The sequence below is a fragment of the Protopterus annectens genome, chromosome 9.part0, assembly GCF_019279795.1.
Source record: "Protopterus annectens isolate FY-2018-M chromosome 9.part0, PAN1.0, whole genome shotgun sequence".
Classification (NCBI taxonomy): domain Eukaryota; kingdom Metazoa; phylum Chordata; order Ceratodontiformes; family Protopteridae; genus Protopterus; species Protopterus annectens.
The window spans coordinates 679,609,940-679,636,711 of record NC_056743.1 but is presented as its reverse complement, the minus strand read 5'-3'; the positions used below and the strand labels follow the sequence as shown (position 1 = coordinate 679,636,711).

At 42.6% G+C, this 26,772-nt stretch overlaps 1 protein-coding gene across 2 annotated transcripts in view; it reads left to right on the top strand.

The window, feature by feature from the left end:
- VARS1 (valyl-tRNA synthetase 1) overlaps nt 1–26,772 on the top strand; it is a 623,655-nt gene that overhangs the window by 72,275 nt on the left and 524,608 nt on the right. For both annotated transcript variants that reach the window (XM_044083285.1, XM_044083286.1), the window contains one exon: nt 16,384–16,527. In XM_044083285.1, the coding sequence (XP_043939220.1) occupies nt 16,384–16,527 (144 nt within the window). The remainder of the gene's footprint in view (nt 1–16,383; nt 16,528–26,772) is intronic.

The following is a 26,772-nucleotide window of genomic DNA, read 5'->3' as shown; positions in this document are numbered from 1 at the left end:
GTGTAATCTGTGGAATGGGTTTGGACTTTTTATGTTCTGCTTCTGAGTCTTGCTGTTCTGGCACCATACCGGTGGCTGCATAAAAAGCTGCTTGAGTTCCTTAGAGCTGGGTATGTTAGGAAAAACCTTTTTTTCACAATTCATCCTATACAGACCTTGTCATTCTCCACATTAATATCAGGAATGTGAATTTCTCTACCAGCTATTTCTTTGTAGTCATGCTCACTAAGCCTGAGTTTCAAAAAATGATCAAGTTGGGAAACTAGTTTCTACATTTCACCAATGCGTTAAGGGACTTATCCGACTTTGCCAGAGTGTGGCGTCAGCACATGTCCTGTACAGTCTCTCCAAGGCTGCATGGTGCCGATGTACTTCAGAAAATTTCCTTCTTCCACTGTTACTGGGATGAAAGGAAAGTGGCAGGAACGTGTTGAGAAAATGGCATTACTGTAAAGGTAGGTCAGGTGAGGCTTCCTCTTGGATGTCAGCACTGCTGAACCCTCTAGGTTTGGGATGTTTATTACTCCCACAGTACCCATTCCTCCTTCACTCTTCTTGAGCACAATTTTAGACTGCATGCATCAATGGATGTCTGGGTCTTGATAGATTGCTGGGCTTCGAGTTGCTGCATTCCCTTCCCAACATCCAGTCAAAGATCTAGTTGGTTGGAGCTTGCAGAGAGACCAGGTACTGTGACTCTCAACTTTTAGAAAATTAAATTGAAATTCTGAAAGTAAGTGAATTCTCAAATTTTATGTTTCTCCTCTAAAGTATTTGTGTACACCACTTGATTGGGGATGGGGGGGCATTTCCGCTATCTATGTATACCAACTCCAGGATTGCTGTGGGTTCCCGTTGCCTAGGCAGCTTCACTCTGCTATGGGTGATGTATTTCATCCTCCCATTTTAAGGAATCTGAGTGCTAAACTGCACCCAGATTGTCTTTTTTTTATTTTTTTAAATTTTACATTTGTTGACCTGGTTTGTCCGACCTGAGCTTAATAGCCCTTTTTCAGCGGAGGTCCGAGGAGAAAAGCTCCAACATAGTTTAACAGACTAGCATCCAGAGTAGTAATTTAATAAACGACACAATATAGACATTACAAAAAAAGCATAAAATCATATACCGTTTTAAAATGTTTTTCTTATTGCCACTGTTGGACTCCTGTGTCAGCTTTCACAGGGGGTGGTGCCTGCATTCCAGGTTACCACTGTTATGTTCCAGTCTATCAAGCTGCCACCTCTGTCATTTCCTGGTAATGAGTTCTCCTGCCAGACTTCCAGCCTTATAACTCCTGATGTCCCTTCCTAGATGCTTGATTAGCTAGTAGTTGCCTTGGTACCAACTTTCTGCCTGCTGCACTTGTGTTCAGTGCTGCCTTTTTCCACTAGATGGTGGCCTATCATATGTTGTCAGTCTGACCTCTGACACTTGACTGTGGCAGTGGCATAACTTTTGGAGTCTGGTTCTGCTTTGTTGTACCTAATTTCTGTCCCAATGTAGGGGTATCTGACATTCTGTCAGCTGCATCCTTTGGCTTCCTTCTGGCCACTGACTAGTCTTCCAGTCATTGGTACTTTATGCTTATTCACTGACCACTCTTCAACCTTCTGTCTGGCTGCCCTCCAGAAGTGTTGTGTATCCCACTCCTCTGGCAGTCAGGCAATGCTGCTGTTCTACCATTTCCTTTTCCACAGACAGAATCCTTCCCACCTGATGTAAAGTCTGGGTAGGGCACCCCTTGTATGTCCCTTCTCCACTTTTTAAATGTCTGGGGGGTCATATGGGGCAAGTTCAACCACTTCTAGTCCCGTTGTCTCTTGACTGGGTGAGCAAGGGTAAGTTTGTTGGAGACTGGTGAGCCAACATCTTCCTCTCCCAGATTCATGATTCTGTTTAGGAAAACTTGGTCCTCTGTTTAGGTAAGTACCAAGGCCACCTTTCTTCTTCGCCAGATGCTTCATTATTGAGGTAGCTGTTTTTGGTAATGCAAGAACAGAGGCATTAGTCTATAATCATCATGTTGTCATGCAGGCTGCACCTTTTATGAGACCTGTAGGTCTCCTTTGTTAGTCCTCCTTGGTGATTTCCTTCACTTGCAGGTACTGTCACGGATGAGCTCAAGACAGTGTGGGTACAGTCCCTAGCAAGGTAGACAAGGACTGCTGTCAGTCTACTGAATTGGTTGTGCTGTTGAAACCTGTAAGCCAGACGTCGCCCTTCTTTTTTTGTCCTGAAACACAACCCTGCCCCTTGGGCCTCAGGAGTCCACACTCCCATTAAGACGTTAAGAGACTGTTATCCCATTTTGGCAAGTGAGTGACTGTGTACTCAACACTTTCTGTGTGGGTGTTTAATTGACTCCTATGGTCCACTTTAGATGGAAGTTTTCGTCAAAACCTTTAAACTGTCAGTCTGGGTGCTAGAAGGTAAACTGAAGGACTTTTGTCAAAGGTCCATATGAGGACAGCTTTCACACCCAGCTTCTTTATAGTTTGGATTACTTATGACTGTATTTGTGTAGAGATGGAAGCAGCAAGTGCAGTTATAACCATCTACTGACATGGTTTCCTGAGCCTTACTTCAGTGAAGATGCAATCACGGCACTTGTGGACTTTCTTTTCAGAGCTTGCTACAGTTTGCTGTGGGTATGTGTACAGACTGAATGCTGTGAAGAAGGTGCATGACCTTTTTGACCACTGGATCATACTCCACGTTCACGGTGGCTCTACTTTGTAGACACTATTTGCACCGACCACAGTAAAGCAAATATCAGTAACAGTAGTGTGGCCATGAAAACCTGTTTTAGGAGCATGCTGTAGGAAAATTCAAAGCTTTTTCCTGCAGACATTTCATATCCATGAGTGAAAAGGACAGTTACGCACATGTCATTTCACGTGAGTCAAAGGGCCTTTTTATCCAGTTTCTGCAAAGGCCTTGGACGTGTAGGCAGCTATGGTAACAAGCGCATTAGAATCTGCTGAAGAAGCAGAAAAATGCTCTAGGCTACAACATGAACAGTTTATATAAGTAACTAGGGACCTCCAAGGTGAAAGGGAGGCAGAGGGTCTCTCTCTAGGATATTAGCAGTGGATGGGTAAGGGCAAAAGGGAGATGAAAGAATTACCATATGACCTGAGTTTTTTTCTTGTCCTTACCATCCTGCAGCCGATTGCATCTTTCGTGGACTACCCTACAAGAGGAAGAGTCTAAGATGTCTCTGGAGACAATTAAGGAACTGTTCATTGCTTTTTTTCCCCCTTGGTATAAGAGAGTAAGCAGGGGATATCAGGCTAACACTGTAGCTAAGTTGCCTCAGCAGAATACATTTCCCTTCTTGCATACTTTTCCTCAGTCAAGGAGACCTGATCTGCTTTTCTGATACCAAAGATTTCGGTCTTCAAATTCAGTTTGGAAGGGATCAGATGCACTTGATCTCTGAGTATAAACCAGTGAGTGGCACCCAGGTCTTTGTCATGGTTACAGTACTCGTGCCTTCACATGTATTTCCATTTGTTTTGTGCCACAACTGGATGATTATCCCCTTGTCCATTGATCATGCCAGTCTGGTCAGGTGAAAGTTGCCTCATTCACACTTCCAGCAATGTACGCACCCTCTTAAGATTGGTGAGTATTCTCTGAAAAAGAAGTTAAAAAAAAACAAACCAAACAAATGTAAATGTATCTAACAGTAAAATGCTGTTACAAAGTAGTATGCTGAGCAAAATGTGTTCTTTAAAATCATAAGACGTCAGTGCATTTGTAGTCTTTACATCAAAGTTCTAATATAGTGTAATGCAGAAAATCTTGTAGTTTTTCTAAATTTTTGCAATACCCGTTTCATACCTTGGAAACTGTAAATGTAGACAAAAGTATCAACACCACTTTGATTCAGCAGACTTTAGCTTTAACATGGTGGCAAAACATTTTTTTCTGAGTTTGAATTATTTACTGAAACATGAAACTGTATTTATATGGTTAATTTTGCGCTCTGTATCTCAAGTTGTACTATGTGCAGTGCAAGTATCAGTTTTTTTCCAACATCTTCTAAGGTTTCACCTGACCTTGTTGCTGTATGTCTGTTTGTGAAAATGTTGCATATCTTCATAATAACTGGGGAACAGCCATCAGTATCATCAGCCAAGTGCATTATACACAGATAGCAGTGAAAAGAGACTGTAATGATTTTCATGTCGGCAATATTTTTATTTGGCCGAGGTACAATGAAACAGTAGCAGCTGGAGAGATCAATCGGGCTAATAATGATTTGGTAAATAGCTCGACTACTAATATGACTCCTATTAATTTAGATAATAGTGCATCCAATAGTGGTGTACTTACTTCACCGCAAGCAGAAGTAGACATCACTTCCTCTGTTTCATCTTTACCCTGTAATCAGCAAGGTTTAAAATCTTTAACAGCAGGAGCCAGACCTAAAGAAGGTACAAGTATATTGAGTGCCGTTTCTAATAAGGCTTCGGTTTTAAACTCCCCGCTCCCATACAAACAACGTGCCCCGATGCGCTCCACCAGCAGGGGAAGGGGGAAGCGCAAGATGTCAGGAGACAACTGGCAGAACAGGAAAAAGAAATTCTGAATACCCTGTTTTTTAACATTTCATCCAGGGAATTAACAGAGATTGAATGTTCCATACTTAATAAGGGTTTATCATATATTCCCTCACGAGGCAGTGAATTGTCAGAGACTCTCATAATGCTTCGGAAATTTATCAGAAGGCTGACTTTGAGACTCTTGTTTCAGAATCCAGAACATGTTGATGGCATACCTGAATCTATGGCTCCTAAAAGGAAAAGTACATTTACTCCACCGATACCTGGCCCTATAGAATGCTTCTTACGAGCATGTGAATTTGACTTTTATAATTATTACAAAGAGAAAGGACACAAAAAATTGTTCTATAACCTGAATAAAGCACAAAGATGTAGCTTAGATTCACTGTGCAATGATGAAAGTGTGGTATTTAAACCCGCAGATAAAGGGGGGGGGGTGGTAATAATGGACTCCAGCCTCTATAATAACCTGATGATTATGATGTTGAGTGATGACACAGCATATATAATGATTAGTAGATCAGAAATCATGTTAATAATAAGAAATGTCCAAGAATCATTATATGATCTCCTAATGACAAGATGCATTGACAAACAACTTTATGATTATTTAGAAATAGAAGCCCCTTTAATTCCCATCATAAAGGGACTCCCTAAGATGCATAAAGGGATATATCCCCCACCAATACGGCCTATAGTATCAGGCCAATCATGGGTGACCGAGAATGCATCACAATATGTGCAATATAAACTAGCTCCCTTGATAGACAAAATTCCTACCATATTAAAAAATTCATACAAATTGTTGGAAGATCTTGAAAACTCATCATGGATTGAAAAAATAAATCAAGAGACATTATTAGTCACCTTAGACATAAAGAACTTGTTCACGAGTATACCCAATGACTTTGGTGTAGAGGCGGTTAGAAGCTGTTTGAATGAATTTAAAATGGGCAGTCAGAATGAACAGTTTGTAGTATGTGCTCTGCTAGAACTTATACTTAACAACAATATTTTTATGTATCAAGATAAGATCTATAGACAGACATGGGGGGTAGCCATGGGCACCCCCTGTGCAAATGTCTATGCTAATATAGCTGTATTTGAGTGGGAGAGAGCCTACATTCTAAATAATGAGGTCTTTGCTACAAATGCAATATATTACAGGAGATTTGTGGATGACATCCTACTCTTTTGGAATGGGAATAAGGAGTCATTAGATGAATTCATTAAGTATATGGAATCTACCACCTCTTTCCTTAGATTCACTTATGAAGCCTCTTTACACAAGGTGAACTATCTAGATGTAGCAATAACAAAAAATAATCTGAATAGATTCACTACATCATTATTCAGAAAACCATGCTGGAAAAATGCCATATTGCACCATGAGAGCATGCATCCACGCCATATATTTCCTAACATTGTGAAAAACCAAATGGATAGAATAACTAGAATATGTAGTGATACTAAGGACAGAGAAATGTTTTTGAGCTTTCAAAATGAATGTTTTATGAACAGGGGATATTCTGACCATCTCCAATTGATATCTGAAGATAAAACAAATATGACTTGTAGCACTAAATTCAAGTCAGGTGGATATAGGTATCATGATAGATCGAATAGGGGCAAGATACAATATGATATTAAATTCACCAATGATATTCAATACATAAAAGAGATCATCCAGAAGAACTGGAAGTTACTTTATATGAACAAAGATCTGAAGAATGTGGTGGGTGCATACCCTACCTTCAGATACAGTAACTGTCCAAATCTGAAAAGATTATTGTGTAAGGAGAAAACACTACATATTCCTTTGGATATTAGGATGAAATATAGGCAAGGAACTTATCCATGTAATAAATGTTGTGTCTGTAAGCATATTAGTGTTCAACAATCATATGAAAATATGCAGACAGGCTATAATTTCATACCTAACTTTTATGCTACTTGTGATACTACAAATATTATATATCTGGCAACATGTGACTCTTGCAATGTTTATTATGTGGGCATGACACCCCGTAGGCTCAAAGATCGAGCCTATAACCATTTATATGACATACAAAAAATGAATATTAACAATGCTCTAGCCAGACATTGTCAAATGTTTACATCGCATTTGTTTAAATTTAGAGTCTTACAGATACTTTATCCAAGTAGAAGGGAAGGTAATGCACGTGACACTTTAGAATTTTATGAGCTAAAATGGATATTATTGCTCAGGGCGCATATAGAGCCAGGTCTAAATACTGCGATTAACATTAGACCAGCGCTATTATAAATGTAATTGTGAATTGATTTTAGCATCAGGAATAGATGAATAATTAGTTATATGTATAGACAGGAATTTATAAAGCTATATAAATAATTTTTGTATTAATTTATATTAATTCTATATGTTTATATATGACATGGAATCATGGTGTTAATTTAATCATACATTCTTCATACAGAATGTATTTTTACACTATATATATTTTTATTGTACAATAGTTGATGGTTTTATTTACTTCATGTAATATATAACTTCTGCATGTACATATATATTATTTTAGATCAATGAAACCTTTTGTATCTCAAATGTATCAACATTTATGCTTATTATTTTAGTGTAAAGGTTCATTCAGTGCTAGTATAAATGATATGGTATAGCACTTTAATTCGTAGCTAACAACAGAATGAACGTAATATATGATGCTTGTCGTAGATGAAATTCTTTGTAGCTAAGAAGATATTATAACATATTCAAATCTATTATAATGTTTATTCAGACGGACAGGAAATCAAAGAATGGGGAATATTTTTTACATTTGCATTTATTTAGCGTATTTTTATAAAAAGTTATATGATATTTCAAAGAAGTCTTACTACAGGAAATGCTCTCCATATATAGGCATGAATACAACTACAAGTGGTAATCAAGGACTTACAATTGTTTAATTGCCATTTTTCCCGCCTGAATTTTAGTTAATTGGGTGCATATTTTACTATATAAAATGAATTCCTGTTATTTAAAATTTGTAACCTGATGAAGCGCATTGTTAGATGCGTGAAAGCGCTTGTTTTATTCCAATAAAATAATATTTGCTACTATCGTGGAGGCTTCAGTGATTTGTTGAACAACTTGTCCATTGATCATGCCAGTCTGGTCAGGTGAAAGTTGCCTCATTCACACTTCCAGCAATGTACGCACCCTCTTAAGATTGGTGAGTATTCTCTGAAAAAGAAGTTAAAAAAAAACAAACCAAACAAATGTAAATGTATCTAACAGTAAAATGCTGTTACAAAGTAGTATGCTGAGCAAAATGTGTTCTTTAAAATCATAAGATGTCAGTGCATTTGTAGTCTTTACATCAAAGTTCTAATATAGTGTAATGCAGAAAATCTTGTAGTTTTTCTAAATTTTTGCAATACCCGTTTCATACCTTGGAAACTGTAAATGTAGACAAAAGTATCAACACCACTTTGATTCAGCAGACTTTAGCTTTAACATGGTGGCAAAACATTTTTTTCTGAGTTTGAATTATTTACTGAAACATGAAACTATTTATATGGTTAATTTTGCGCTCTGTATCTCAAGTTGTACTATGTGCAGTGCAAGTATCAGTTTTTTTCCAACATCTTCTAAGGTTTCACCTGACCTTGTTGCTGTATGTCTGTTTGTGAAAATGTTGCATATCTTCATAATAACTGGGGAACAGCCATCAGTATCATCAGCCAAGTGCATTATACACAGATAGCAGTGTATTTTTCTTTTTCCCCCCACTGTGTCCCCAAGTAAAATGTAGCTCACTCAGTTACGAAATTATGAATGTAAACCTGAAGTAACAGAATGGTTAATATCTCTACTTCAGTGCTCAAAGGTTAGCAGTCTTAGTGTCTTTTTGTGTCTTATGGGCTTTTATATGCTGCCAGTTATTAATTGGCCAGGAACTGGCACACAAGAGCAGCGGCAGTTAATCAAGGTTAAACTATTGGGCTACCTAAAGTCCACTCTTCAAATTTTCCCTTAAAACAGCCTTCCTTGAACTGTACTGCTGATCAAACCAGCGTATTCTATATCTAAAAAGTTCACCTCTACTTGATTATTCTCTATCTGTAAAGCCTAGCACTTGCTCCTAAAGTATTTTTTTTACTTTGATATAGCACTTTTATTATACATAGTACCCCACCAGCCTAAAACCCCTTTTCGATCACCCACATCCCCCGGAGTCTTTTTAAAGTTTTTGTCTATTCTTTCTAGCATGTCGAGGGATCAGTTGCTAGTGTCATCTCCTGCTCAGCTGGTGAATCTGGGAATATTGAGGCACTGTTACAATTGTCTCATGTACACAGACAACCCTCTCCTCCTCCCACAAAACACAAATACATGCGAGAGATGCAACTATATAGCCAAACTGGAGGCTGAGCTCTCTCAACATAGGACTGGCAAGACCAGACAGGAGGAGAAGGTAACCACACACACCACAAACCCAGTCTCACATAGTACTATCACAACTTCAAATCATACACATAAATACACAAAGACATACTCGGAGGCTCTGATCAAAAATCTACCAAAACAGCAGAGGCCACCAAAGTAGACACCCAAACAACAGCCACCTCAGGACACAACACATGCAACACATAGACCACATAGTCAGTGTGCCAAAGATTGAGTAAGGAGAAGGTCACAGTAAGCTGCCTGTCGGGCACTAGAATCCGCCACATAACGCAAGCACTCGGGTCTCTCAACAGCAGGTACAAGTACGACTCTGTCATTGTCCACGCTGGTGTGAACGATCCGAGACGTACCTCCTTGGACTACATGAAAAGAGACATAGAGGAGCTCTCTGATTATGTAGCCCAGGCAGGTGTGACCCTGACCTTGAGCAGTATCCTACCTTCACCAAGAATGATGCCACAATAGAGAGACAAGATGATCAGCTTTAATAATTGGCTTAAACTCTGGTGTCATTCAAAGGGGATCCAATGTCTGTCTGCCTGGGATGACATGCTGGACAAGCCACGCTGCTTTGCAAGGGACGGCTTGCACCTGTCACCCCTGGGCTTCCGGATATTGGCAAAGGCTCTGGCCACACCCATAATGCCTTTTTTAGGCAAGGCTCAAATTCTAAACCTACCACCCTATAACACAAAAAAGGAAAAAAACTAAGGGTAATGCTGCTCAATGCCAGAAGTCTAAACCTCAAGATGCACGCACTCGAGGCCCTTCTCAGTATGGAGAACATTGATGTCTGTGCTGTGACTGAAACCTGGTTCAAGGCTCCCGAGAGCACCCCGGCACTATCGGGTTTTACCTCATATCATGCGTACCGGCCCCAAAATCAGGACAACACCAAGAAAGGAGGGGGGGTGTCTATATTCATCAAGGACACCCACACCTCAAGGTTGGTGGCAACGCATGATGCATCGGAGACCATCCAGGTGCAATTTAACCATAGGCAAGACTGCTCTGCAATTTGTAGCATGTTACAGGCCACCCTCTCAATCTCAGGAACCTCACATAGCCTTCCTGAAAACAGTGGAGGGGATAAATGCATCTCCAAACACCATCATACTAGGTGACTTCAACTACCCGAATATAGACTGGGATCACTACTCAAGCCCCAACACTCTAGCCCAAAGGTTCCTAGAGTTCATAAACTCAAATGCCATGGAACAACTAGTCACCATCCCCACAAGAGGAGAAAACATACTAGATCTCATCATCACGAACATGGGGTCACAATGTTCAACACCGGAAGTATACCCCTCACTGGTGAGATCAGACCATAAACTAAGCTCACTGGAAGTCCACATCCCGCCACCACCTGAGATAAAAAAGACCACAGTGAAGAACTTCTCAAAAGCCGACTTCACACTTCTAAAGACTAGTGTGGTCTCTTTTTAAGGCCCCCAAGCCTGCAGAACCATTACTCAAGCCGCTGAATCACTTACAAATGCCTTCTACCAGCACCTACAGGACTGCATGGATCAGGCAATCCCAAACAAAACAAAAACTCTTTGTACCAAAGGCAAGCGTCCAGTCTGGTGGACCCCAGCCATAAACAAGCTCTACAACAAAAGGAGGAAGCTACTACAAGGTAGAGCAAAATCCTTAAAAGGGAAGACACCTTTGATCATTATAAGTAAAAAAACTAAGATCTCTCATAAAATCATCCAAGGCAAATTTTGAGAGAAAAGTCGCTAAGGACTCAAGACAATCATAAGGCCTTTTTTAGCTATGTTAGAAACCTGGGAGGAAACTCCCAGATATGCTCAGAATTAGTTCAAAATGATGTAAAAATTACTGAACCTACAGACATTGCCAACATACTGGCTGACAGGTTCAGTGCAAACTCCCCCCCCCCCCCCCCAAAAGGTGAGATATCTATACCAGAGGATTGTAGCCATGGCATCTCTAATGCTCAGGTGAGAACTGCTCTCTCCAAGGCAAAAAACACAGCATCCATGGGACCAGATGGTGTCCCCGGTTGTGTGCTCCACGAACTCAATGAGGAATTAAACCCGCAGTTAGGGCAGCTGTTTAATCTTAGCCTCACCTCAGGATACGTACCCAAGGAGTGGCGTACGGCAACTGTGGTCCCACTTCACAAAGGCGGTGCCTCCACCGACCCTGGAAATTACCGTCCCATCAGCTTGACAAGCCTGATCTGCAAAGCTGTGGAGAGGATCATAATGGAACTCATAAATAAAGACATAGGGGACTTGCAGACTTTGGATCCAACCCAGTTTGGCTTTGTCAAAGGCAGATCATGCCTTTTAAACTTGGTTGACTTTTTCGAAACAGTCACCAAGGCCATTGATGAGGGAAAGGCAGTCCACACAGCCTACCTCGACCTGGCAAAGGCTTTCGACACAATACCCCACTCGGGTATCATTGAAAAACTCATCAGCTTAAATGTAAACCCATACGTCACAAAATGGGTTGCAAACTGGCTAAGTGACAGAACCCACAGGGTCAGAGTTGCTGGCGCCATGTCAGACTCAAAGCCTGTCACAAGTGGTGTCCCACAGGGCTCAGTCCTGAGCCCACTCTTGTTTGGCATCTACTTTTCAGAAGTACAAGCAAACACAGGAGGGTTATGGCTGACAAAATTTGCAGATGACTGCAAACTGGGCGCCATAGTTGAGACCACATCTGACACAGATATCCTTCAGAAGGGTCTTATCGAAACGGATAACTGGTGCCAGAGCCATGGCCTAAAGTTAAACGCCAAAAATGCATAGTCATACCCTTCGGGAAAAATAAGGTTACCCCTAGCTACCATATAGGCGGCAATCCACTAAGCACAGAAGAGGTTATCAGGGATCTGGGGACCCAGGTTGACGGTAACCTTTCGTTTGACACTCACGTTGCCAAAGTAGTTAGGAAGACCTTCTACATTGCCCACCTGATCATGAAGGGATTCACATCTAGATCAAGGGAGGTCATCGTCCCCCTGTACTCATCACTCATCAGACCAATGATTGAGTACAATGCCCCATTCGGAATGTATCTGACACGACACCTGCAGCAACTGGAAAGGCCCCAGAAGTTCCTCACCAAAAGGATAAAGGGTCTCAAAAATATGTCTTATGCTGCCCGACTGAAGGAACTCCAGCTCTGTTCAGTCACTTACCGTCTGCTCAGAGGTGACCTGTGCCTGACATACAAGGCCATGTCCAACCCGGAATTGATGAACATGCTTCACCTCAAAAAATCTAGATCCCTCAGAACTACAAGGGCGGGAGACTTGAACTTTGACACGGTTATTAATAGGACGTGCTGGAGGGACAGATTCATCACCCAGAGACTCCCTATGCTGTGGAACAAAATCCCGGTACATGTGAGGCAGAGCACCTCGCTGGCTTTGTTCAAGAGAAATCTTGACCAATGGATGGGAGATCGCAGATATACCCCAGGGATTATCTCAGTGTCACTGCTTGACAGAGGCACAGCAAAATAATGGGCATAGTATCCTTCAAACTAATGGGGTGGCGAAAGCCACAAAACTCTGGGCTAGGCTTATAAATGCCCTTGGGCAGATAGCCTAGTATGAACCTATGAACTTGACTAACAAATCCAGCCCCAAAAACATCATGCCACCACAAGGTGCTATGGAATGTCGAAAAGATCTAGTACCTCATTAGACACCTGCAAACAACTGGAGAGGCCTAAAAAGTACCTCACAGAGGATCCTAGAACTTAAACAGTTGTCCTATATGGACAGACCCAAAAAAACTGCAACTATTCTGTCTCATATCGCCTATTTAGAGGCGATCTGTGCTTGACCTACAAAGCCATGTCTGACCCAGCTCTGTTAGAAATGCTACATCTAAAGAAGTCCCGATCCCTCAGCACCACACTCTCCAGAGACTTCAACCTTTACTACAATCAACAGAGCATGCTAGAGGGACAGATTCATAACCCTGAGACTGCCCATGCTATGGAATAGACTTTCCATACATGTCAAACAGAGCACCTCTCTGGCCCTCTTCAAGAGAAATCTTGATGAGTGGATGGGAAATAGAAAATTCACCCACTCCTGTGGCTCTACTTGATAGAGGTACTGGGAATTAAGGTTTGGATGGCACAATGTCAGGGTAATCCTATAGGATAGCCTTGTAAAGGCTCCAGGGCCATTAGTTTAGTACATACCTATGCATAAAAGGCACTATAGGTGTGAAGGAGTTAACATGCTTGCTGTTCTGTTGATTGAGGATTTTATTAGGTCAGGCCAAGATGCATTCAACTGCCATATGGTTTATTTTTCTCCGTTCTCATTTGATTCATTCTTAGTTGTCTGACCTAAAAATGCACTTCCTTTCTTTGCCATGATTCAAAGATCTCTGTCCTCTTGGGAGAATTCAGACATTTTTTTATGCTTTTGTACAGCTTTTGGCATTGCCGAGACTCTTGGCGGGATCCTTCTGCAGCTTCTAGGGTGCAGGCCAATGACAAGCCTCATGGTAGTCTTGGCATTACTTCGTTTGAGTTTTGTAGAAGAATTTCAGGTTACAGTGGTTGAAGGAAATGCAAGATTTGGGAGCCTGCATCAGTTTTTTTGTTTAAAGCATGCAATTGTTCACTTATCTAGTGGGCATATCCTGCATACATTCTGGTGAGCCACCTATTACTTTCGTGAATTCTTTTTGCTCAGGTCACCACATGCGTCAGTGGAACGCTGCGGGAGCCATTACCAGCTGCACTCAGGTTTTGAATGCAGCAGGAGGCTTTCTTGCACTTAGCTGTACTAGAAATGACAGTGGTACTTTTGGCTTTGAAGCACTTCATCTCCTTCTACTTGGATGTGATTATAAAGTAACTAAAGTGTACCATACTGCTGTGCTGTCCAGTCTGCAAGTAAGGATTGTACAGGTTCCTACATTACAAGTAAATGTAAAGGTGTGATGGTTTGTCAAAACTATTCATTAATGGCTGCTTACATTCTGAACAAACTCTGTTGCCCGGTGGAAAAGTTTAACTGCATACCAAGAATGCTTTGTCTGTATCAAAGTCCACTGGGAGCTGTTTCGTTGTGGGGACATTGTTTGGTATTCATTTCTACTTGCAGCTACTTCCAAGTATGAGTGATTCCTTACATTTATCCCTCACAGAGATGGCTCCTTTTAGGTCAGCTGGAACAAAGGATTGCTTTATGCTCATCTTTCTTATTCTCAAATTGCTTCATGGGGTATACATGAAAAAATACCAACTTGAGTTGTATAACTGCATTCTGTGCTGGACAACTGCAACTCCACAATTGCTACAGAAGTCCATTTACCTCCCTGTTCCATTACGAGTGGTTCCAGAAGCACCTGTACCTCCACAGGCTCAGAGCAGTGGGCTGGCACCTTTCACTCAAGTTAAAGGCACTTCACTTTTTGTGTGTATTATTAAGGCTTCTCGGAAACCTTCAGTTCTGAAGACATACATGGAATGATTTTCTCACTGATTTGAAGGAATAGAGTTGTCTTTGCATTCCCTTCTTCTGTACTGTCTTTCACATTCCCTTCTTCTGTACTGTCTTTCACATTTCTTTGCCCTGTGACAGCTGTTTCATAGTTAAAGTGGCAGCTGTCAGCCATTTTTGCTTTTCCTAAAGGACTCCTCATGTCTGTGGATTTTAAGACCCTTCTTAAGGACATGTTTCTGTTGTGCTTCTCTGTTTAGAGATCATGTCCCTCCTTCATACTTTAACTTAAATCCATAACTTTTTCTAATGTGCAATATCAAACTTTTTTATGCCAGAAGTTACTATTGTCTATATTTGAAATGGTATCTTTGGTAAAACGGAAGTTCTTATAATGGAAGTCCTTTTTTATTTATTTATTTTTTTTTTCTTCTTCCATTCCCTGTGTTGATCATTGGGGCTTCCCCACAAGTCCAATTACACTCTATCTGCTTCAAGCTTGGAAGGAAATGTAAACCAGTGTAGTAGCTGTCATGTGGAGTTAGGATAGAGTTTTTCATAACTTTTTTTCCTCACCCAAGCAGCAGTTGAATCCAAGCAGTGTCAAAGAAGGTTATGACAGTTATTTGGCACTTATAGTTCCACCCAAACCTCCTCTGTTGATGGTTATGCAGTGGGACTGAACGACTTCCCTTCAAAGAGGTTGGGCAAGCCAATCTTAAGTCCCTCCCTGCATTCCCCTAACAGACTCCTCTATAAAGCTACTGAGCCTCAGTTACTGCAGATGGTGTTGGGATTCCATCACTTTGTGATGTAGACCAGGTCTGTCTGAGGAAATCTTTCATTTTGTGGCGGTTAACATTTTTCAGAAAGGTCTGAGCTGCTGTAATGCTCCTTTTTTTTTTTCTCTCTCTCAGTTTTGTTTTTTTTTTAGAGGCTTAGATGGTCGTAACTTAAGCCAGACTTCACTTCAGAGATTGCTGTGGCCTTCGGCGTGAACCTTTACATTCAGCTGCAGGTTTTTTTTCCTCCACAGAACATTCGGATGCAGGAGATCACGTCTGTGCGTCTTGTAGATGGTCACATTTAATTAAAGTACTGTGTCACTTAACCAAAGGCAGAGAAATGAGGAAAGTTAATCATTTTTCAGATTACAGTTGCCTTTTATGGTAAATGTGGAGTCACTTTTCCTTCATTTCCAAGACCTCTTTTGGAAGGATCTGTGCAACCATTGCCGTATTCTGCAGTGCTCTCAGAACAAGATTTATTCTGCTATGGCTTGGTCTGATTTCTGCTGTTTATCAAGCATGACAGGCCTCGATTTGAGTTCTAGGTTTACATCCTCCCCCCTGTTGTTGTTCTGGAAGTGTTGGACAGTCCCTTCTTCAAAGTGGCGCTTTTAGCCAGGTAAAGACTTTGTCCTGCAGCCATAGTATCAGAAAACAAGCAACAATATTTAAGTGGAGATTGACTACAGGATAGCATTCCTCCCACTATACCCTGGGATGCTGTCCATTTCTAGTTCATGTAATGTGCATTTTAAGCAACAGCTCATTTTTATTATGACTGTGATAAGGAAGGAAGTAGGGGTGGAGCTTAGGATCTATCTTGTGTAGGAGCCAGATCTGGCCCAAGGAGAGGAGCAGAGGAGCTACTGGATTAAAATTACCAAACTGTTCTTGTGCCTGCAGTTTAGAGGCAGAAGTCTTAACTGTCCAACATCTAGTATTCACTTCCTAAAAGTGAATTGTTATGGTGCAAGTACCTTACATAACTTATTTCATTTATATTGTTGTTATATCTATTTTCTTGAGTAAATTAAACCAGAGGCTGATGCATTGTTTTTCCTTTATTTTCTGCTTGTTTGTTTTACTCATGTATATTTCATTTCTTTGTATATGACCAGATGACTGATCGAGCCCAGCTGGAACTGAAGAAGGTACTGCATCTTCTTGACCATCACTTGGAAACAAGGACTTACCTGGTGGGAGAAGGTGTAACCTTAGCAGACATTTCTATTTGTTGTGCACTGCTGCTGCCCTACAAATATGTGAGTACATTGAGGGAAGTAAGATGGACCCAGCAACTGGGGTTAACAGGACTGTGTAACACGGCTGCTACTTGAAGCAATTACAAATTTTTTAAAAGTGTAGCAGAGATAGATGTGCTACTAGCATGCCTCATGCTAATGTGAAGATGACTTTTTTGACCTGAATAATTTAATAGTTTCTTACAAAACTGCTGACTTCAAAGGATCTTAGAAGCATAGCCATTAAGATTTTAGCCATTTTCATTTAAATATGAATAACCCATAGAAGGCAGCACATTTACATGTTACCCCTTTCCATAAGGTATGAGGTTACTACTCCTGGGATGAATTTTGTAGATCTGAAGTAGTTAAACTTAATTTGATCAGCAACCTGTGGGTTTCGGATCCGATACGGATCTGAGCCGGCAGCATACCAAGCAAAAGATCTGAGCTCCAAGCTCCTCCCCCCTACCCATAGTACACTGCAACCTCCTTCCAGTCCTCAGATCTCGTTTGCCACGCCTTTGATTTTTTGAGCTCCTGGCAAGTTTGTTAGGGTTTTTTTCGAAAATACTGGTCTGTGTGTGCCCTTTTGATTTTTCTAGTAATAATTTTTAGTTTATCCCTCACTATGGGTTTCCGTCATCGCTAGTTATTGTTTTTTTGTAATTTTGAAAGTTGTCAACTTTCTGTTAGTGTAGGCCCCCCTTCCCGCCTGTAGTGTGTGTGTGTGTTCCCTTAATATGTTGGAAAGTCAGAAAGTGACTTTCTCTAAGTGCACAGTGTGTGGCCACAAGCTGTCACCAGCCGACGGTCACACTCTGTGTGTAGTTTGCTTGGGTGTGTCCTGTTTGTCATCCGGCTGCAAAATCTGTGCGGCCTTCAAACCCCAAGCCCTGCGGGATTGCAAGAACAAGTTAATTCTGGCGGGTCTTCTACCCGCAGAATCAGCTTCTGCCTCTTCTGCTGCTTCTTCACCAGCTACAGCTGTGGCTGTCCAGACTTCAGGCCCTCCTCCCCTGTCCGGGAATCACCCTCCCTCCTTACCACAGGGAGAGAGAAAAGGCCAAGAAAGAGAGAGAGAAAAACACAGGAAAGACAAGAGAGACATTCAGAGTAAGAAAAAGATAAAGCTAGAGAGAAGGGCCGGAAGTGGCAGGTCGAGTTGGAACCAACGGCCCCTCCTGCTAAGGTGATTTTGTCTCCTGTGAAAGTTACCAGGCCATCCTCTCCTCGGCTCCGTTCACCACATTTTTCTCTGGAGCCAGAGGAGAAGGCCATACCACCCTCGAGGTAGTCTTAGCGTCGCTTTCCTGGCCGGCGTCGGTGGCGTCCTCTAGATCGACTCTGAGCATCTCTGAAGCAGACATGGATCAGATGATGCGAAGGTTTCTACAAACTCATTTGCAGCTGGGGGTGTTGCTGGCTCCCCCCCTTCTGGTGTGGGGAGTTCGGCTCCGTTTTTCGCCCCGATAGCTCCTTCTCCAATCCATCGGATATCGGAGTCTATGGATCCGAGGAGCCCCGGAGTCAGGGGGTTGGCACGGATGGTACATTTGGCCTCAGCGCCGGCCATGCCCTGGAGTCTGTCGGATCCGCTTTCAGACTTGAGCTCTCGGAGACGAGAGATGGGCGTCGGATCTCAAGGGATGAGTGTGTCATCAGCTCTGTTGTGGTCGGGGCATACCATCCCTTTGGGTCCGGCTGTTCCAACTTCGGCTCAGAGGGTCTCTGCTACCTTCACCACCAGTTTCAGGGAGGCCGGTTCTCCCTCGGAATTCGACGTTGTGGAAAGGGTTCTCTGAAGGATAGAGACCCCTCACTCTGTCCTCGGGGTCCATACCTGCTCCCTCACAGCTGGCTTGTCTACCATCATCCAGGGACTGTCTGTGTCTGCTGCGCCCCAGCCAGTTCCCTTGGAGGAACACAAAACCATTTGTGAGCCCTCCCCGGAGAGCTCACCCGAGGAGGTCCCTCACAAACGCCAGTGTAAAAGGAGATACTTGGACTCCCCTGAGTCCCTTACTGAGGATACCGACTTGGAGGAAGGTTCCCCCAAATCACCACCACCCCGAAGAAGTCTCCTTTGGAGACATTATGGAAATCCTTCACCTGAGGGGAGGGGTGGTCTGCCCAAAAACCTTCCTCCGAGTCTGTATTCCTGGAGGCGTTCGACACAGGCCCATCTACCTCTTGGATGCCCCCCCCCCCCCCCCACCGATCTTCTGGTGGACCTTTTCTCCACCAGAGCTTGGAAGGAGACTGACACTGTGGAACCAATACCCAAAAGGCCCAAGCCCACCGGCAGATAGAGCTTCTTGGAACAAAGTTTCCCCAGTTGATGGCGTGGTGGTGGTGGCGGCCACAAAAAAGGAACTTGCCCAAGAAAGTTCCTCTGTCCACCCCCTAGACAAGAAGTCCAGGGCTATGGACCGTCTTGGACTTTTGCTTCAGCTACCTTTACTATAAGGGCACTGAATTACTTGGCCCACATAATTCGACTGCAGAGGGACCTCGTGAAAGAGTACGCAGAGTCTCCCTCTGAGTCCATGTTGACAGAGGATAAACGGACCTTCTCGGCTCATATGGCCACTCTCAAGTCTGTATCCAATACTTCCATGCGTTTATTCTCTCATGCCGCTGAGGGAGCCGCTAGGGCTAGCGGGTCCGGCATCACGCCTGGCTCCTTTGCGATGTCTCTGAACCTTTTAAGGCGTCCTTCGCTAGCACACCCTTTGACGTTTCGACCCTGTTTGGGAAGACTGTCCACGATACGCTTGTCCAGAGTGAGAAAGACTGGGAAAACACGGTCAGCCGTCAGGATCTCCTTTACCCCTCAAAGGTCCTTTTCCAAGAACCAGCGAGGGCAAAAGAAGCTGTAGTTTTGGAAAACTCAGCAGTCCTGGGAACGCTCAGGACTCCTTCCCCAGAGGCAGAGGGGGAAGGGGGACAAGGTTGACGCCGGCCCAGAGGCAGGGGGGGGGTGAAGAACTTCGGGTCACTGGAACCTTTTTCAGATCCACCCGCACAGGAACCCTGAGGGGTTGCCCGACTGCTCCTCTCTGGAGGCAGTCGGGGGGGGGGGCATTTTTCGATGCACCTAGCCCAATGGGAGTCCATCACGACTGATTTCTGGGTGCTTCGAATAACATCCAGAGGCTATTCTATTCCCGTCATAAACAAGCCCCCTTACACAAGGCGCCTCCCAGATGTCCCACCCGCTCAGAGGGAGGCCGCGGCCCTGAAATGCAAAAGCTGCTAAAAAAGAGCCATCCAGCAGGTGCCCCCAGACCAGTCTTCTCGACCTATCAACCAATGAACCTGTTCGTTGCCAAGGAAACTTTCCGGATTGGTCACGCTTCAATCCAACCTGCCCTTCTTGCAGGAGGAAGACTGGTTGTGCTCGATAGACTTCAAGGATGCGTACTACCATATTCTGATGGACAGGCGATCCAGGAGGTTCCTCCGCTTTCTGCTAGGGGCTAGTCATTATCAATTCATGGTCCTACCCTTCGGTCTCACCACAACCCCAGGGTGTTCACCAAGGTCATGGCAGTTGTAGTGGCCCACCTGAGACTTCAGGGCGTTCAGGTCTTCCCGTACTTGGATGACTGGCTCCTCACCGCCCCCACTAGGCATCTACTCTTACTAGCCAGAGATTTCTTTCTCCCAGTGTCACCTCGGCTAGGGATTACCATAAATCTCAGGAAGTCTTCCCTTCAACCTGTTCAAGTTTTAGACTTCATAGGGGCGTGAATAGATTCTCTTCAGGCCAGGGCATTCTTAATCCCAGACAGCCTACACAGCCTGGCACTTCATGTGTTGGTGCTTCTGCAGTCCCCTGCAGAATTAGTCCTGAGAGCCTTGGGGTCCATGGCAGCAGTTATCAACCTGATCTCTTGTGCTCGTCTGCATATGAGAATTCTACAGTGGACGTTGTTGCAGGTTCAGTGGTCAATTCTTCATCAACCTCTAGATTTTCCGATCCCTCTGAGCAGAGTGTGCAGAAATTCTCTGACGTGATGGCTCCAATCCCGGAATTTGCAGGAGGGACGTCCCTTTTATTGTGCCCCAAGCCACGGTGACCATGGACGCCTCCCACCTGGGGGGAGCAGTGTTCGGGCAGGACTGTTCAAGGCACGTGGACTCAAAGCAAGACCATTCTGCATATAAATGTTCTAGAGATGAGAGCGGTCCTTTTAGCGTTGCAGGCCCTTCATGCTTATCTTCCTCTGGGAACTATTGCGATCCAGTCAGACAATATGTCGGTGGTGTGGTACATCAACAAACAGGGAGGAACCAAATCTTATCCGCTTTGTCGAGAAGCCATGAGAGTCTGGGAATGGGCAACCTCCACCAACCGCTTTCTGATAGCAATGCACATTCCGGGCCGGTCCAACATCTTGGCAGACAAATTGAGCTGAACTATCCTTTCTCCCTACGAGTGGTCTCTGAACCCTTGTGTAGCAGAACAGATCTTCCTCAAGTGGGGTCAGCCTTGCTGCAATCTCTTCGCATCGCCATCCAACGCGAAGTGCAGCGAGTTTTTTGCTCTAATCTCCCTGACGGGGGAAGCCCCCAGAGACGCTCTTGTCCATGCTGGGCCACCCGGTCTTCTTTATGCGCATCTCCAGCTCATGATAAAATTCTTACAGAAAGCTCGACAGTTGGGGAGCAGATTGATCCTCGTAGCCCCATTCTGGCCTCATCAAGTCTGGTTCCCCTGCCTACGGTCTGATCTCATAGTTCCACCTTGGATCTTGGATCCCATTCCGGATCTGATTAGTCATCCCTCGGGAATGCTTCCTCCGAATCTGGACAGCCTAAAGCTCACAGCTTGGCTGCTCTAGTTCCACTAGTTGCTAGGACTCCTGGTATCTCTTTTCCTGTTAAATCTATCTTGGTTGTGGCACATAAATCCTCTACCAGGAAAATTTACTCTAGCAAATGTAGACACTTCTTCTCCATTTGGGCTTCACAGAGAAATCTAGAACCTTTTACTGCTCCCATCCCAGCGGTATTAGACTTTTTGTCTCCTCTTCCAGCAAGGAGCCAGATCTTCCTCAGTGAAGGTCCAGCTGGCGGCTATTTCTTATTTCCATGTAGGGGACAATTTAGGCTCTCTCACTGCTGCCAGAATTTATAAGTCCTTTTTGAATGGCACTTTTCTTCTGAGACCTCCTATTAAGAATCCATCCCCGCCGTGGGATCTGACTGTAGTTCTTCAGGCCTTAGTTGCGCCTCCTTTCGAGCCCTCGGCATCAGTTGACTTAAAATTCTTGTCATGGAAGACTGCTTTTCTGGTAGCTATAACTTCAGCCAAGAGAGTGTCTGAGCTTCAGGCTCTTTGTATGAAACTCCCATATCTTGTGTTTCATAAGGACAGGGTGTCTCTCAGGACTAATCCGTCTTTTCTCCCTAAAGTTGCTTCTGAGATGAACCTTAATCAGTCTCTTAATTTGCAATTTTCACAACAAAGGGGAATATTTGCTGGATGTTCACAGGCAGTTACGTTTTTATTTGCACAGGATGGCAATCTTTGTAAATCTGATCAGCTTTCTGTTTCCTTTGCTAAGCCTTTTTTAGGGAAACCAGTTTCAAAGGTGACTCTTCTGGTGCTTTTTTTTCAAGGGTCTGGATACTAGATCTAGCTTGGAAGCTGCTACGTGGTTTTCTCTACACACTTTTACCAAACATTAAAGAGTGGATGCCATTTTCAGGGCTGTGTTTTGTGGGTCTGTGGAAGGCTCTTCTCTGCCTTCCTTCCATACTTTCCATTAGCTTTTGTATTCTTCCATACATAAAGAATACTGCGGCAGTGATAAGGACATAGTACTGTTGTGTAGGAGCTTGCCATAATGGGAGATGTCCTATTCTGTCTTTCCCTCCTGCCTCATTTTTATTTTATTGTTGTTCTCCTGCTGGCTGTGGGGGTTCCTCTTGTATCCTTATCTGCTTCTGTTTCTCTTTTTGGGTGGGCATATTACACATTTCTCTGGGGTTGTTCTGATTCTACTGGGGCAGTTCAGTTTTTTGGATTAAGCATCGTGTGTCACATATGTACTCAGGGCCATTGTTCGCATTTTGGGGGCCCCCATCAAATATCAAGTCGGGGGGCCCTTAGGCACTTCCAGTCTATCACCCTATCCCTGCCACCCCTCCTAAGCAGCTTTTTAGTTCATGCTGCAAACTTTTTGGAGTAGTGCACACACTGATCTGTGGCTACAGTGCTCTTACATTACAACAGGCCTGTGTGCCACACTATGCTGGCCCTTCTATAAAGGGACATTTACAGTTACTGGCATTTAGTTGCAGCAGTGATAACACCGCAGCAACTGTACATACTGGACTTGGGTGAAATGGCACTCTAGGGGCACACACACAAACACACACACACTCCAGCGTTTCCCCTGTGGCTCCCCCACACTATGCATTATTTATTTATTTTTTTCTTACATGTCTCACATTTTGCCTTCCCTTTTAGCTTTTTCAAGAACCCATAACAATAGAGTTGTAGGTGCTCTGGAATGCATTTTACAGAATTTCCCAGGCTTTTAATCTAATGGTGGGCTAAACAAAAATCATGAATAAGAAAATAATTTGTTTTACTTTTTTTTTTTTTTTTTTTTTTTTTTTTTTCTTTAAAGAAAGACGTAAGCTATTCCCAAGGCTTAATGTTCAAAGCTGACAAAATAGTAGCTCACAGTAAACCGACAAGACAATTGTAAAGATACACAGGTCCTATATGGGAATACTTCTTGCCTCCCCCCCCAAAAAAAGACCATCACTACCTATGCATTTGTCTGGTGTTAGTTTGGGATCAAAGCCAAGGTTCAAATTGCCACAGTCATGTTTTTCAAGTGATTGCTAACATGCATATATACACAGCATACCTCCTTACTCTTCACTCCTTACCCCTAACCCCCAAAGGCAACCACTTGTGTACGTGCCTGATGTGCGATTGTGAGGAAAGTGAAAAAATAATGATGACCGTAATGTTTGTTGCTCCCAGACAGTACACTGTCCCTACATAAGCCATAGTAACTGTCTGTACACCTCTGAGGTCTATGAGATAAGTAAAAGAAACAATAAGTGTCTTCAACCCAAACACGAGCCATAACCTCCTGTGCACACCTCTAAGGTTTGACTGAAGGAAATTATAGAAGTAATAACACAATACAGTAGCTTTCTGTATACACACACCTGAACAGGGCTGGTTTTATAATGGGTACATTTGACAGCAGAGGCCATTATCACTTTTACCTAACAGGGTCATATCACAGCCCTCTTCAGGTTAAAGAGCATAATCGGAAATTAATACACTTTTTTTTTCCCCACTCTTCCCTGACCAACAGTAGCTTTTGTGGAGCCTCCACACAGTCAAGGATGATTAAGGGAGCCCTCTGTTTCCATTTATACAGCCTGGGGGGGGGGGCACCGGACTCCTGGAAGATCAAATGATGTGTGATGTATTCAAGCCTTCACTTTTGAAGTATAATTACTTGTTAGCTGCAGTTTTTACTGATACACAGAAAAATAATGCATGTGTCCTGGCATTAGTCGATGTGTTCACAGATAAAAGCAGTGATATTTTTGTCTCACACTGTACAACATTGGTACTGCCACACCATATCCATGATTGCTGTTTAGCAGTTGTCAAACAGCAGCAGGGATAAGTCACTTTTATTTACCTCACTGATGAGGAATGTATACCTGTCATAGTCCCTGATTTCACAGACCTTCCCCGATTTTTGCTCATAATTTTGCTCTGTCTCTCTTAAAAAGTTTGATTTGCCAGAAAATCATTCAGGATTATAGACTGTCAGTAAATCTGGACAGCAGATGTTTGTACTTTAGTTCAATACATGGATATTGATGCAAATGGTGCAATTCTATTAACTTTTTAAATGAATTAGAGTAATATTTAAAACCTGTTCATGATTTTGAGCTTTTATTCTACTATTATTTTTGGCATTGTGATGAATTCTTCAGCAAAGAAGTGAGAGTAATAGTATCTGGTGTTTTACCATATTTATAAAACTCCCTGAAAAATTCCTGAAGATTGGAAGCATCAGCTCTTCTTAAAATCCAAGGTTTGCACTGAGGTCAGTCACTCTGGGCTGCTGATCTCTTTAGTGCTTACCTTCCTCATTTTTATTATCTGTTATCGTAACTGGGTCGTATCACAGCCCTGTTCAGGTTAAAAAGCATAATCTGGAAATTAATAATTTTTTTTCCCCCAAACAGCAACAACTTTTGTGGGGCTCTTACTCACTAGTATTGCTGGTACCTAAAGCTGGCTATGTTTTTAGTTGTAGTGGAATGTCCACCAGAGGCACCATGCCAGTGGTAAAATTATTTCATGTAATTGTGAACCCTGTAACTTGATAAAACACTGTTACTATTACCAGAGATATCTTTGAATTTTAAAGGTGATGCACATAAGAGTTATTGCCCACCTGGTTTATTATTTTTATTTATTTTACAGTTATTGACCAGAAGTGTCCAGTTGAGCGATTTGCCCTTTTTCAGCTGAGGCCCAGGGAGAAAAGCTCCAAAGATGTACAGTGCAATAAAAATAGCAATACAGCTACATTTAAAAAAAAATAGCAATAGAGAATTTTGGTAGTTAAAATATGTAAGCTACATATGTGTGTATTATTGACAGATAAAACGGTACTATAAACAAAAAAGCGAATGTTATGTAGAATCGGTTGTATGTTTTGGTTTAAAAAGTGAGTTGAGTAAGTATAAGGTTTGTATGCAGAGTAGTAGAAACTTAAAAGGTTATATAAGAATATCAGGAAGCGGAGTATAGAAGAAGCTTTGGAGGATGTGTAGGAAGCCTAGGATGAAGTAGTTAATGGTAAGTTTTAGTAAATTAGTTTGACTGTGCTATAAAAGGTAGGTAATAATCGGAGAGGTTGAATACAATGGCAGGACCAGTAAATGGTCTTTGGCTGCTAGCTTAAATTGTTTGGGGTAAGTCAGGGACCTTATTTCTAGTGGGAGGTTTGTTCCATGCAATAGAGGACGGTAGCTACATAAGTTGCACCCTGTGCTGGATTTGAGTTTATGGATTTTTAGTAGGTCTTGGGCATTAAGTATACAAAGAAACTGGATTGGCTTCCGTCTGTTGGTTTGACGGACATGTTACAAACTATCAAGGTAACTGCTGTGGTTGGAGGCCCCCAGCGACTGCAGGGTTCGCTGGTGCCTAAAGCCGGCTATGTACCTTATGCCATGCACGTAGGACATACGCCTGATGTATGATTCCAGGAAGGTGTAAAGGCTTTAGTATGCTAGCCAGACATTAGGCTGTCATCGGTAGGATAGTCCATGAATAAAGAATTGTGTAACAGTGGGAAGTAGGACATCTCCTGTTGTAGTACAGTTGTGCAAGATACCAATAAATGGGTATAAGGCACAAATACGACCTCAAAAAAAGAAAAAATGCCAAAGCTGCTGGAGCCGCGAATGTCACCACCATTGTTTTATTAATAAATCCACCAGGAACACGTTAACAAGCACATAAATGCCTTAGAACAAAATTGCGTTTTCGTCAGGTACCATTTACCCCAATTAATCAACCTTTTATACATACATTTAAAATTTCTTATCCAATCAGGACACTTTCCAAACAAATCAATTGTTTACGTAGGTTAAAAATACTTTGCTCCTAAACCCACTTGCCCATTTTGAAACCTTGACAAAAAATGCAAAAACCAATTGATTTGGTTGGAAAATGTCCTGATTGGATAAGAAATTTTAAATGTATGTATAAAAGGTTGATTAACTTGGGTAAGTGGTATCTGAAGAAGTTGGTTTTTAGACGAAAACGCAATTTTGTTCTAAGGCGTTTATGTGCTTTTTAACGTGTTCCTGGTGGATTTATTAATAAAACATTGGTGGTAACATTCGTGGCTCCAGCAGCTTTGGCATTTTTTTTACAGTTGTGCAAGATCTTACCATCTTAAATGGCAGCACATCATTGAGAAATTCCAAATCATCATTGGTTCTGTTTTAGAACATATTAGAAATGCCCCATTGCATACCTGCAATACTTGTCCACATAAAGTGTAGGAATTTGCCAGAATTGTTGAATTTTAGTTAGTGAATTTCTGTTCTCTGTTAAATAACATTGAAGACCATTCAGAAATAGCAGTGGAAAAAGTACGTTCAGCAGTCCAGTGAAAAGGTCTTGCATGTCTCCAGGCTGAAAAGTTTGCCTAACCTGTTGAACCAGATGGTGTGTCCTGTAACTGG